Genomic DNA, 13,838 nt, shown 5'->3' with positions numbered 1-13,838 from the left:
GAGACGGAGGGAGGAGAAGAGATGGTGAGAGTAGACAAAACAGAACAGGAAATCAGATGCACGGAGACTTCATTAAGAAGAACTTTCTGGCTCTCCCTCTCACAGAGGTCCGGATCACATAGGGATAGGAATATCTCGGTACCTCGCGTGGCCAACCGGTAGGCCAAGAGATAAACCAATCGTCACGACAACCCCTCCCCATGCGAAGTATGCCATGCTGCCATCCCAAAAGAGGTAAACCAGTCCGGGGGAAGGGGGAGGGAAAGACACGACGGAACAGTGAGATCAGAGCAATGATCTCGAACAGGAGTCGGGGAGGGGGGGGATGCCAGTGGGAGCGGGAACCTACTTAGCGAGTGAACCGGGCGAACAAGATACTGTATCACTCTGGCGAGAACGTGTCTGCGTTCCTTTGAGCCGGCGTGGTGGTGGTGTTTGCACCTGCATTTTACCTTCCTGTGTCTGGTCAGGATCGTGTAGAAAGGGAGCCATGAGCACGAGGTACTCGATTAACGCAGCCTCCGTGAACTGACAGTGGAATTTCGACCTTATCAGTGGAGATGTACCAAGGTCTTGGCTGGTTCCGCTCGCGAGGCTGAGAGCACGTATACCACTCGGGAATCAAGCGTTTCCGCTCGGCCAAACATCTCGATCAGCTTGGCTTTTCCTGGGCAAAGGTGCTGATAAAGTGATTCTTATCAGTTTGTGCATATCGGAAGACTCAACAGTGTTATTCATCGCTCTCGAAGGCTGACCTTCCTCTGCAGACGCTTGTTGACGTACCGAAGACACAACGTGGCAGGTCGCCGAGGGATCATACATGTTCAGGGCTTGCGTTACACAAGTCTCAGATATTTCGGATATCTCTGGCTGGACAAGATGAGCCAGAAGACGGATGAGATGTTATATTTGTATTTGATATCATGACTGTCGTTGTTGTCGGGTCGATCCCACTCATACACTACCCGGCACCCAAGCTCATCCACCAAGATCACCCCATCCTTGCTCGTCCACAAACAATACCCACCACTACCGTCTATGCTAAATCCCCGGACTGTCGCTCTCAAGTTGATGCAGTTCCAATCTCTTTACCGAACACTGATCCCACCATGAACTCTGGCCGCAACAATGCGTCTCAAAAATGATCTTTTTTCGACAACCCGCTTTGTTTTAATACCGAGCGTAGTTCTGGGCATGGTTATCCTTCGCTGCCCATTCTCGTCGTTCTGGCCGCGTTCATTCCCTTCCTAGCCTCTCACCGTCGTCTTGCGTCATTTCAAATGCTGGCCGATAATACTCCTTACCATCTCCATCACGACTCTTCAACTTCGGGTTCTTGACCGTATCATTGATGCCGCCGAGACTTGTGTACCCCTCGTCATACATGGAACAATATCTGAGAGGCCCGCCGGATTCTAGGTCCTTTAAATGTGGCGAGCGTAAGAAACACCAGATTTCCGATAAATGCCAGTCTATTACCGGGTGAATGCGCATAAACGCCGGCCAATTGTGGTCGGTAGGATCGAAATGTGTGAGGTGCGCCCCATGAGGATCTGTTCGACGCGTGCCCACAAATATGGCCTTCACCGATGGGTGGGAAGACAGATATAGAGCAAAAGCGTCTCGGAATGACACTATAGGTTCAGGTGGTATATCCGTGCTGCTGTCCCGCTGAACTCGTGGAAAAGACTTCGTGATGGTCGGGTTCGAGTGAGAGCGCTCTTTCTTGGATGGACCGGGATTTGTCGATATGTGCGTTAGATCAAGGTGATACAAGCGGGAGGAGTATTCAACGAAATCGGATACGGCGGGGAATGGATCGGGAGGTTTGGCGTATATAGATGGGATAGAGGTAGGAAAGCTGATTGACGGTGAACTTTTGCTCTTCAGACGTGTAAAGTGCCTGTGAAGGACGGCGAGGTATAGTATTAAAAGCACCAAACAGTCTTTTCCTCCATTGTAGGAAAGTGACAACGATTCAAATCTACTGTAGCAGCATGTCAGCAGTCTGCGCATACCCAGACGGCGGGGTAAGCTAACTCATAGTCTTCCAGGGCTTTTTCTATCACGCCCAGTGTAATCTTTGTCTGCTCTTGTGTGCGTTTTGTAACATCGTCAGAGGGAGGTGCAGCGAGAAATGAATCGACTTGAGAATGAAGCCGTGCGCAAATGTGTTCTAGACTCGACGAGGCATCGGCTTCTCCATGGCTAGAGGTGAGGGAACCGTTCATCATGGGGGCATTGGGCGGCAGCGATGCATTGCTCATGATTAATTCAACATGGGAGAAAAAGGAAGTATGAGAGAGCGATAGAAAACGACAGAATTAAAGTACCACCATGGCACGAAGATCCTCAATCGCAGTTAAGTTCTTCTAGTTCTGTAATCCAAGAGAAAGTCGGAGAAGGAATAAGAGGCAGAATGAGGTGTGGGGAACGATACCCTCATATGTAAGAAGTCCTGTACGGAGTACCTAGGCACGAGTACTGTACGGAGTAGTCAAGAGGCCGAGGATCCGATCTCGACCGAGCGAATACATATATACAGCTTGATGTTCGTATACTCATTTTCTTCCATACAGGATACGGTAATGGCTGCATTGGTGCTCGTATGAGTCAAGTCAACACACCAATTATCGTCGACATATTCCTCAAATCGCAGGCCTCATGTCTATCGTACAATTACAAGTCCCTCTCAAGTAGCGATCCCTCGACACTCACCCATCACCCCAAGACCTTCATCTTTTTTTTCTTCTTCTGGTCTTCTGACTTCTTGACGCCCTTCTGAAAATCTCTCCAACTGCCTATCCGCTGCTCTCTCGTCTCCTCCCAGTTCTTCTCGTGATCACGCTTCCGCTTCCTCTCTTCGATCTCGGCGTCTTCTTTGGCCTTCTCTCGTCCCTCTTCTTGCATCCGGGCTTTCATCTGTCTCCTTCGCCGTGCCTCAGCATCGACCAGCACTTCCACCGTCTTCTTTCTCCATTCCTGCTTGAACTCTTCCGTCTTCAATTCTTCGGAATCAACAGTGTATTTGTGTTGTCGAATCAGCAACTCTCTCGCATCCGCAATGCATTCGTCAAGATGTTGCCGCTCCTTTTCGTCAACCAGGGCGGTCTGCGCTTTCTTCAGTCGGTCAAATGCCTCTGGTGCTAGTGGGTTTTTGGTTTTGTCGGGGTGAATTAGTAGAGACTTCTTTCGATAAACGATCTTGATGTCTGACTCAGGTACACCGGGTTGAAGATCGAGAACTGCGTAGCTGAGAGAAGTCAGTAAGAAGAGAGTCACAACAATTGCAGTAGTCAACTTACGCATCAAGTCTAAATGCTTTCAGAATACGGTCTATCTCAGCATCCTATAACGGCGGTTAGCCGGTGTCTATCAGCATCAGAATTCAACATACCTTATCATATTCTTTGGCTTCCTTTTCAAGCACATCAAGAGCATCGGATTCATCATTAGCCATGGTGGGCTGACGGTTGGTTCCTTACCAATGACGAGCCAGGTGTTGGGCCTTTTAGTGGCTGTGTTGTTGAGAGAAGAGGTATGCTTTCGCAAAGGGTATAACGGAGACCTTTCACGCACGTGCAAAAAGAGTAGTAGAGTCTACTAGTCGAAGGGTCAAGTCAAGATTGAAGTAACGAGGCTGAAATCGAGACTGCGCTTGTGACCGGCCGGCACCAGCGGCGAACAAGAGGGAGTTTAGATAGTGACTCTTGGGGCAGGTAAGCCGAACTTGACTTGGGGTACTTTTGCTCAGCCTTGTCCTTGTTCACCCCCCAGTGACCTGACACCCATGCTGATATTTCTATATCCGTGATACGTAACTTGTCACAGCATCTCCAGTGAAGTATCTAGGTATGGCAAGTCCATAGATCCCGATAAAGAAGTACTCGTGAAGGCGTGCACAAGCCTCGTAGCCTTGCGACTGATTTACGTTCCTCGACCCCCCGCAATAATTACTTTCCGAGGATCTCCCGATAATAGGAACAATTTTCCCAAAATTTCCTGCGCCGAGTTTCGACTTCCGAAGTCGACAACGACAATGGCGCCACTGGGCAAACGGAAAAGAAGGGAGTCTGGCCCCAGAAAAGAGTATCAAAGGCCTCGCCAACTCAAACGAAAAAGACAGGAGGAGGATATCGAAACACTCAGCCAACGAGTCACCGACCTCGATCCCAGGTCTGCGGCACCACCCGACAACTTCATTGACCTTCCACTCTCACAAGCCACGCAGGATGGCCTTTCCTCCTCCCATTTCAAAACTCTTACCACCATACAGGGCCGGACCATACCTCTCGCTTTACAAGGTCTTGATATCCTAGGTGCTGCAAAGACAGGCTCGGGCAAGACCTTAGCATTTCTCGTCCCCGTGCTTGAGAATCTGTATCGCAAGAGATGGACCGAGTACGATGGCTTGGGTGCCCTGATCCTGTCCCCAACCCGCGAACTCGCTATCCAAATTTTCGAGGTTCTTCGCAAGATCGGTCGCAACCATACATTTTCCGCGGGTCTAGTCATTGGAGGCAAAAGTCTACAAGAAGAGCGAGAAAGACTGGCACGAATGAACATTTTGGTCGCTACACCCGGTCGGATGCTTCAACATATGGACCAAACGGCTGAGTTGGATATTGGGAACCTACAACTTCTCGTGCTTGACGAGGCGGATCGAATAATGGACATGGGTTTTCAGAGCACCATCGATGCTCTTCTGGAACATCTGCCACCTGAACGGCAGACTCTCATGTTCAGCGCAACTCAAACCAAGAAGGTGTCTGACCTTGCTCGACTTTCCCTGAGAGAGCCGGAGTTTGTCTCCGTCCACGAAACAGCTGAAAGCGCTACTCCATCAGGTCTGCAGCAGAACTACGTTGTGACGCCTTTGCCCGACAAACTCGACACGTTATGGTCTTTCATCCGCGCAAACACCAAAAAGAAGATTCTTGTTTTCCTAAGCTCCGGCAAACAAGTTCGATTCGTCTATGAATCATTCCGACATCTCCAGCCCGGTCTCCCATTGATGCACCTACACGGCCGCCAGAAACAGACCGCTCGTCTGGACATAACGAGAAAATACTCGAATAGCAAATTTGCGTGCTTGTTCTCCACTGACGTCGCCGCACGAGGTCTCGACTTCCCTTCGGTCGACTGGGTGGTTCAAGTAGACTGCCCAGAGGATGCGGACACTTACATTCACCGTGTGGGTCGAACGGCGAGATTCGAACGTGATGGTCGTGCCGTGCTCTTTGTCGATCCTAGTGAAGAGGAAGGAATGCTCGCCGCACTGGCGAAGAAGAAGGTCATTGTGGAAAATATCAATGTGCGGGTGAAGAAGATGCAAAACTCCATCCGGAACCAGCTGCAAAACATGTGCTTCAAAGATCCAGAGTTGAAATACTTGGGTCAAAAGGCGTTCGTCAGTTACGTCCGCAGCGTGAACGTCCAAAAGGACAAAGATACATTCAGCCTCAAGAAGCTCGACTTGGAAGGCTTTGCCGCAAGTCTTGGTCTGCCAGGTGCACCACGAGTCAAATTCGTCAAAGGTGAAGACGCAAAAGCCAGGAAAAACATGCCACGACAACTCCTGGCGGCCCTTGAGGGCAGCGACACGAGTGGCGACGAAGACGAGGGCGACAACAAGCCCAAGCAGAAGCAAAAGGCCGTTCGAACAAAGTACGACCGAATGTTTGAACGTCAAAACCAAGACGTACTCGCTGCGCATTACACAAAACTCATCGAAGACGACGATGAAGATCCGGACCGTAATTCGTCCTCCCGACAGGCCAATGATGACGGAGATGACGACGATGAAGCCGACTTCCTTTCCGTCAAACGACGTTTCGTAGCCGGCGATGAAGCTCTAGATCAGAATTCTCCGTCTGTGTCTGTACCCGACTCCGACTCCGACTCCGAAACTCCTCTGATGGGTGATGGCACACACTCCAATGCTGCTGCGCCGGCCAAAAAGGAGATTCGAACACTCAAGTTGTCCGACAAGGCCGACCCTTTGATCATCGACTCCCACCGGCGCGAAAAACTACTCTCGTCCCGCAAGAAGCTGCTCAAGTACAAAGGCCACGGCGCCCACCTGACGTTCGACAGCGACTCGGACACGCCAAAAGACCGCAAGGCCTACCGCGACGAGAGCACCTTTGGGCTCGACGAGGCCCGACGCGAAAAACAAGAGTTTTTGGAACGCGAGCGAGAAAGAGCAAGGGAGATGGACGAGGTCGACAAGGAGATTGCTCGACAAAAGAAGCGGGAGAAGAAGGAACAAAGAAAACAGAGGGCACGGGAATTGCGGGAACAGGAACGTACGCAACAGGAGAACGGTAGCGACGATGACGATGATGATCGAGAAGGTGTTCAACTTGTGCCGTACGAAGAAGAGGAGGGCCTGGACGAGCCTGAACCTCGCCGACGACCGAAGAAGTGGTTTGAAGATGCTTCTGATTCGGAAGAGGGTGAACGTCTAGGGAAGCGCACCAAGAACCGCAGAGCCGCTGCTCCCGACGTCGAACAACCCGAGACCCTTGAGGATCTTGAAGCTTTGGCTTCTGGTCTTTTGGCGACAAAAGGGTAAGGTGAAAGAGAACAGAGGGTACGTACAGTGAAGAGTAAAAATTTGGTAGGAGATTTGACTCCTGGCTTTTGGTATCAACCTACCTACCTGCCCAGCTAGGTATCTAGGTAGGTAAGGTGGATAGGGATAAAAATAGACTCTACCTTGGGTTAGGGTATCAAGGTATCAAGGTAACACCATCAGACTCTACATATTGGTTCTCAAATAGTGTTCGTTTGTTTGTCTGTCTCTCTGTGTGTATATAAGAGATCTCAGATCCGTATCTTGTCTCTTGGCTTTTGATTTGAGACTGCTTTTTCTATTACGTTATCGAGCACCATGTTCGCATACTCTGTATGTTATATCAAAATCCCCCTCCCATTCCTTATACGGAATACTATTTAATTTGTTTAACAAAGTAAGACAAACTCTGCCGTGCATCATCATCAACCTATTTCAGAATCGTCAAATGCATACTCGTACCGTCCTTTCTCTTTTGGCTGGGGAGGTCTCCGGATGTGTATTCTGCAAAAAATCACGGCGCTGGCTTTTCGTTCCTGGTGTTTGTCCAGCCCACCCAAAGGCAAACCACACATAGCGCCTATCATCAAAGCTTTGATTGCTTTTCTTTAAAAAGGAGAAAAACTCATGGAGATAAAGAAACAGGTAGCTGAGTTCCAGTGATCGAGTTTCATTTCCCCAGCCAGTACAAGTTCATTATCGAGTACGTACATGGCACTCGTCCGTCGTTTTCAGCCAAGCAAGGCGAAGAGTCCATGTTATAAATACAGGCCGTAGACAAAAAGATCGTAAGCTTTTCCCATTTCGTCAATTAAAGCTAGGTTACTGTCCATGCCCGTAAAATAGTATTCGTGAATTGAAAGATTGACCTTTAGCAGGTAAGTATTTGGTGCCTGGCGCCTGGTGTGTCGTTTCTTGTTTCTCTTTTTCTGTTGTGAAAGAAGAGGAAAAAAGTCAACCCCAAACATTTCCTGTAATCGGCTTGAGGTAGACTGCCGTTCTCTTCGATATGTGAATCTGCGACCAGCGCAGATCCGTGAAATGTGTTGTACACGTAAAAACATAATATGATTGATTGTGAGAGGCCGTTCTTTGGGAGCATTCGTTATCATCAAGAAAGAAATAAAAAGGTAAAATATTCGTGGGTGCCACCATGGAAGTGGTTTGAAAAACAGCAGATGAAAACAAGGCCTGTTGTTTTCCATCGGCGACAAAAATATTCAGTCCTGCTTGGGACCTAGAATCCCTTGGATGTCCATCTTCGGCCGTTTTGGATCGGGCTCTTGGGTTCCATCGTCCTGAGCTCCTTCAGAATGCTGAGATGCTTGATGTGTCGACTGAGCCGCCTGTGTTATGGCAGGATCAATCGGTCCCAACGTTGTGGGACGTATCGGCGGGAGCTGAAGACTAGACGGACCACCAAAAGGCGGCATTGGTTCACCAGACATTGACCCATGCATGGCCGGACGTGGAAAGATAGGATTGGAATATGTGGCCTGACCAGATGCTCCGTATTGTGAGGCCATAGGAGGATAGTTGTAACCACCATATGGTGCAATCTGCTGGTGAGGGGATTCAGAGTGAGGTGATGCATACGATGACGGCAATTGGCCTTGGATGCGTCCTGGTCCAGATTGCGAATAAGGTCTAGTAGGAGAAGCAAAAGTTCCCGCTGCTGTCGCAGGGCTAAAGGACACAGAAGGCTGCGCATACATGGGTTGAAACGATCCTCTCATCGGAGGCCCTCTCGATGGATCCTGGGGTCGCAGTGGAGGATATCGGCTTATAGGACCTGGAGGCTGTCCGAAAGATGATATGTCTGGGCCTGTCAATGGCCTGGGTGGTCCTCCCATATGAGAGCCCATTGGAGTGATGGCACTTTCGAAGGTGCGCCTCGTCGAAGGATCTTCTGGCTTCAACGGTGGCCGCCCTCTCTTCTTGTGCTCGACATCGTGACAAGACGCCTGCTGAAATTAGCCTTGTATTTCATAGACAAACCTGGTCATCAAGAAAGCCTACCTCTTTACCGCTTTGCACGCATCTTCGGCACGGTCGATTGTTGTCACATCTCAAATGCTTCTTCTTGCAATTCACACACGCTGAAGCCACATGCGCTTTCGGTTTCCGAGCGGCGCGTGGCGACACTGGACTGAGGAGATATCGAGAAGACTCGCTCAGGCTGGACGTTGCGGACGTGGCGAAACTTGAACCGGCTGCATATGAGGCTGGAATCGGATAACTCGCTACGTAAGTCCCCAGCTGAACTGGGAGTTCTGCTATAGTCTCGCCTGTTCTGGTCTGCGCGCCTAGTCTGGGAGCGGTCTGTTCGACAGGCGTCGCTGGCGACGGCGCAACGGTAGCGGCGCTTGCCGTTGGGGGAGTATGGGATCGCTTCCGTCGTCGGCCAGCAATCTGTGGTGGTTCATTCGGCGGCTCCGGCGGGGGAGACCCGGACATGGGAGGTGTAGGAAGAGAAGCCCAGACGGGCGCGGCGATTGGTTTCGGCAGTATGAGGTCTATCGTATGGCGCGAGGCGTCTATGCTACACCTGTGCTTCTTGAAGGACAAACAGAGAGGAAACTGAGGCGGACGTGAATGCTGCATCAGGTTTTCCAGAGAGACTCTTCTTCCTCCGGCTCAAGGTGACATAGACGGTAATTAATGCCTGCGAAGAAAATGTTCAGAATTCCAGGCCAAATTCAAGCCGAAAAGTGAAGTCGACAGTCGCAAAAGAGCGTGCTCAGACGTTGTTTGGTATGCACAAACACTGGGAACGCGCAAGGAGGACGCTTCGACCATGTAGCGACAGGTACTTCCGACGCCTATTTAGATGTCCGTGCCAGCGCTTGGGGATTGATTGTCAGTGACTTGAGTCCGAGCCCAATGGACAGGATTAGAGGCGAGGTACAACATATTGCAGCATACCTGGACAAGGACAAGATTCCTGCCGTGGCCCCAAATTTCGTCCACAACCAATATTGACCAAACAGAGTGATATAGGACTCACAGGATGCGGGACCGGGTACAAACAACGCGCGGGCTGAAGGGATCGACTTGGGACGAAGAAGCAAACTGGTCAAAGCGAGAGGCAACAGCGACACACAAGAAATGAGTACGTCTGTTTGAGGAAAGAGCGTGGTGACGATGTTGTCGTCGTCGTCAAAGGGCGAGGAGCGAAGACTCGAGGAAGCTGAAGCTGAAGTAAAACATGGAGGGACGCACGATGTCATAACAAAGCTGGAACTAGAACAGGCCTTCTCCTTCGAGGACGACACGAGAGATCAGAAGCCAAGCTCCTCTCCATCCAGGGCGTTCGTTCCATCATGCACAAGTTGCCCGCCAGGTGCAGGCCAAATTTCCTCATCTTGATGATGGAAGGACTGACGATCTGCTCTATTGAAAGGCCGAACACTGCTCCAATAGTTCCGTCGGCAGATCCACATCGGCCTGTATGCAATAGTCCAGGGATCCATGAACGCGCTGAGGACTTGCATTAGTCCTTGCTTCTGACGGACGCCATAGCCCAAGTCTCCCGCTGCCAATTGCGACATGCTAGAAACAGCCCGCCGTCGAGCCTAAGGTACTATCCGCCGCACTAAGCGAGTCGCCAGCCTGGTGCGGATGAGCCTTCGCCATCTTCCTGGCGAGCGGATGGAGTGCATGGTGGCCTCGGTAGCACCAGAGAGTCATGTCTCGGCAAGCCAGCCATACCACCCCCTGGACCCTCCCTAGTCTTTTTGAGTTCTACGAGGGCGAGTACTCTCACCCAAGGGTGATGAGGTTCCCGAGTTGAGAAGAGCCACGGAGCACAGCCTGCTAAGACATGAGCAACAACAACCAGGGCATAAGCTTTGCCCATCACGGACCCATATGGATCGCCATTTTCTGCAACGCGGGTCATGTCTGTCTTCAACCCCGGTATCACGCACGTCAAGTGGCTCATTGGACATGTGCTTGTCGGCCCCCCAAGGCTCGATGTCCGCCTCATTGGCCAACCGGACGATGTATCGGGCAATGCTATCCATGAGGCCGGCCGTTGGGCACCGGACATCGACACGGAGTATAGTTTTCATTGGCGAAAAGCTTACAACATGGAGAGACATTCCTGTCCCGAATGAGCCAAATGACTGACAAACACCCACGAAGGTCGTCCACTCCTGCGACTAGAAGGACTGGAAAGGGAAGGATGGACTTGGAACAGCCTGACGCCTGGCAGGGTGGATGGGATTGAGTGATTCATGGACATGATTCACTGAGAGTCTTGGCCAGATGCATACCCATCATTTTGCAAGTCGTCCATTCAATCTCAAGCGTCGGATGGCCGCCTGCATGCACCGCCAGAAATAGACACAGCCGTGTCACCGATGACGACCTGGGAACCCCCGTCGCGGGCTCCTCTGTACTACCGATCCTACAGGTGACAGGGTTCAATGACCGACCATAAAAGTCCATGGTCTCTCTGGCTTCGGGCATACCGCTGGAAGGGGGAGCAAGATCACGGAGTGACAATACCAGAAATCCAACTCCGTACGAGTATCCGTACTGTACATGTGGGAAATCTAGCGTCTGCGGTCGCTGATTTTCGCCAACACATCCGACCCACCCCAACAACGCCTGCCGGGGTTCGACTAACTTAGCCTCAATACGGAGACTGGGTGATGGGACCCTTGGGCCCGTCTGGCACTTCACGACAAAGAAATGTTGCCCAACTCGATGACCCATAAACCTATGCTAATGGCCGCCCATGGTATATGCCGAGTCTCTTTGCTGCTGTCGAGGCGATTATGAACCAAGGCTAGCCTTGTCACACCCTTGAGAGATTGTTGGCAGCACTTTCAATAATGAGGACTCCTTGTCCAAGATCTCTACTTGGTCTGACCGGGATCTCGGGACTTTTGAGGATCTGGCAACGCCGGCGTGGGCTCCTGTTGGCTCAGAAGCTCTGCCACTGGTTTCTCGCTTGTCGGTGGTTTAACCAATTTTCCGGCTGTGCCCATGCCCAGACCACAAGTAGGGCTTGTGGCTTACTGTCATCTCTGGAGCTTGTCTTCTTTCTATTCCGTCCTACTCGTACTGTACGGGTAAGTATACGGACTATGGCTTGATGGAGAAGTGACATGGGAGACTCTTCCTTGAGCGAGATCCATAAATAAAATAATTTCATTCGACATCTGTCAGGCGAATGGCCGTCGCGTGCTCGCGAAGTTACATGGTGACTTTGGATGGCTTGTCGTTCCCAGCTATACTAGACGGCCCTGGACCCCTCTTTAGGCGAGGAGACTTGTCAGGTTCGTTGGGCACAAAAACATGGAATGATCCTGGACATGGAGCCATCGGAATCGGGCTGTACCTTTTTTTTGCATTTCTTTTGTCTAGGATATACGGAATAGTTAGCAACCATTTCGTGCCTCACCGCCCCCATCCGCAAGCGAAGACAAAGATCCCCAATTTGGCCTTCTGGACGAGATTCTTCTTCTCGTTCTGTAGATGTGATTTCATTTACGTTCGATAGTTTGCAAGGCGTGGAGCAGAACGAAGGCGGCACATCTGAACACTATTGAATGATCCGTCGACAGATCATCACCGGGTTTGTCCCAAGACGGGATGCCCCTGTGGATAACGCAACAACACCTCTTCGCCTCATTATTACTATTACAACTTTAGACAAGCCACGTCGTCGTCGTCGACAAAAAGTGAGGCACGAGCGATGCGGTTTTAAATTTCCGCAAAACTCAATCATCCCCACGCCTTTGCTTGTTTGTCGTCAACAAGCGTGAAGCGTGTCATGTTGATTACGGAGAATTGATTATCATTGTGATCGTCACGAACTTGGTGAAAATCAAAACACGAATACTGTACAATCATGGTGAGTCCATGGGGCGTAGATACCCTATTGTAGGTATGTAGGTATGCATGGATGTGTTGTGGTCCCTGCGAAATATTGCGCCAATCTCAAGCCAAAGCACCGAAATTTCGATATCCTTTGACGCGCCACCCTCCTACGAGTACGAGTATGTAATCATCAGTTCTCTCAACAAGAGGGTAGATCGATTACAGTACTTCGTCTTGCTGGAGTCTACTGTACTAGCATGGACACACACAGACACACACACACCACCTGTTGGGAACATTTCAGTCCCTTGAATCAGGATTTCTTACTTTTCCCTGCGCCACGCGCCAGGATGCAATGGTTCAAGACCCGGCGCGACGGATGATCCCCATTGCGACGCCTAACGACTCCCTAGAAGCGACATGTGGCGGCCGCTATTTCGCTCTAGTCTGGGCGCCTTCCTCAAGCCACTTGCTGCATCCTCTGATGTTTTCTTGGGGAAAGAGAGATACAGTAGAGAGAGAAAAAAACGTGGAACCCTGGACCACGGTAAATGAGGCCGCTACCCTTGATGATGATGATGATGATGATTGTTTGGAAATCAGTGTGGTCGATAGATAGCCTTCAGGAGATTTCTTCCTTATCATCATCATCATCATCATCATCATCATCTTCAACGACGAACATTCTTTTTACGGAGTATTTACCCATGCGATATGGCTAATAACCTGGCCATCTACCCACCCCTGTTCATTAAATCTCCCGAAAACTGTCACCCATGTGTGGCCACTATTACAATATGGCGCCGAGGCCATGGATGGACTCCTCCCGCTTTTCGAATGAGGAGTTGTCCTGACCCTCTACTTGGTACGAGTACCGATGAACAACACCGCCTTTTTCAATACATGGATAATATCTACTAGTTCACCTGCGGCCCAAGGTACTTCCGAGCTGACTGAGTTTACAGAGTACAAGCTACTGATTCAGAGAGTGTGTCACACGACTCGTGTTGTATGCGAGTAGACTCCGAGATCATCTCCGGGACTCGTGCCGGTCAACAAGACTAAATAACAACAGAACAATAGTGAGTGAGAACGGCAGACAGATAATCTCGATGTATCCCAATGCGGATACTTGAAAGTTAGCAACGGTAGCCGAGCTCGAATGGATTCCATTTCAACAAGTCGTGGGCTCCATCTTCATCACCATGTGCCATTCGAATGATACCTGGGCAAATTATGACAGATGCCTTTTGTTGATGTTTCCGTCTTGACCAGCAACCGGCATCAGCAATCAATTCAAGAAAACAAAACGGGTGAGGGCGATAGGTACTACGCACACGCACCTCTGCATTACGCACAAGTCTATACCTAGTACTTGTCACTGGAGCACTTCCCGAACCTGTCGTGTTGTTCCTTAGTATTCAATATG

General features: G+C 50.4%; 4 protein-coding genes across 4 annotated transcripts; 1 reads left to right on the top strand and 3 right to left on the bottom strand.

Annotated features, from left to right (window-relative positions):
- Positions 1 to 733: 733 nt before the first annotated feature.
- On the bottom strand, positions 734 to 2,392 carry PV06_05032 (uncharacterized protein). The gene is made up of 2 exons (XM_016405998.1): positions 2,041 to 2,392; positions 734 to 1,987 (listed from the first exon to the last, which is right to left on the bottom strand). The coding sequence occupies exons 1-2, from the start codon at positions 2,265 to 2,267 to the stop codon at positions 1,237 to 1,239; spliced, it is 978 nt and encodes a 325-aa protein (XP_016264204.1). The 5' UTR covers positions 2,268 to 2,392; the 3' UTR covers positions 734 to 1,236.
- A 148-nt stretch (positions 2,393 to 2,540) lies between these two features.
- Positions 2,541 to 3,632, bottom strand: PV06_05031 (uncharacterized protein). Its single transcript, XM_016405997.1, has 3 exons — positions 3,398 to 3,632; positions 3,306 to 3,349; positions 2,541 to 3,253 (listed from the first exon to the last, which is right to left on the bottom strand). Exons 1-3 carry the CDS (start codon positions 3,458 to 3,460, stop codon positions 2,722 to 2,724), a joined length of 639 nt encoding a protein of 212 aa, XP_016264203.1. The 5' UTR covers positions 3,461 to 3,632; the 3' UTR covers positions 2,541 to 2,721.
- Positions 3,633 to 4,034: 402 nt separating this feature from the next.
- On the top strand, positions 4,035 to 6,773 carry PV06_05030 (uncharacterized protein). Its single transcript, XM_016405996.1, has one exon. The coding sequence runs from the start codon at positions 4,040 to 4,042 to the stop codon at positions 6,575 to 6,577; it is 2,538 nt and encodes an 845-aa protein (XP_016264202.1). The 5' UTR covers positions 4,035 to 4,039; the 3' UTR covers positions 6,578 to 6,773.
- A 3-nt stretch (positions 6,774 to 6,776) lies between these two features.
- Positions 6,777 to 9,896, bottom strand: PV06_05029 (uncharacterized protein). The gene is made up of 3 exons (XM_016405995.1): positions 9,503 to 9,896; positions 8,597 to 9,422; positions 6,777 to 8,541 (listed from the first exon to the last, which is right to left on the bottom strand). Exons 2-3 carry the CDS (start codon positions 9,179 to 9,181, stop codon positions 7,798 to 7,800), a joined length of 1,329 nt encoding a protein of 442 aa, XP_016264201.1. The 5' UTR covers positions 9,182 to 9,422; positions 9,503 to 9,896; the 3' UTR covers positions 6,777 to 7,797.
- Positions 9,897 to 13,838: the final 3,942 nt, after the last annotated feature.

The sequence above is a fragment of the Exophiala oligosperma genome (assembly GCF_000835515.1).
Source record: "Exophiala oligosperma strain CBS 72588 unplaced genomic scaffold supercont1.4, whole genome shotgun sequence".
Lineage (NCBI taxonomy): Eukaryota > Fungi > Ascomycota > Eurotiomycetes > Chaetothyriales > Herpotrichiellaceae > Exophiala > Exophiala oligosperma.
The sequence above is the reverse complement of the archived record's forward strand: the minus strand, read 5'-3'. Positions and strand labels throughout refer to the sequence as shown.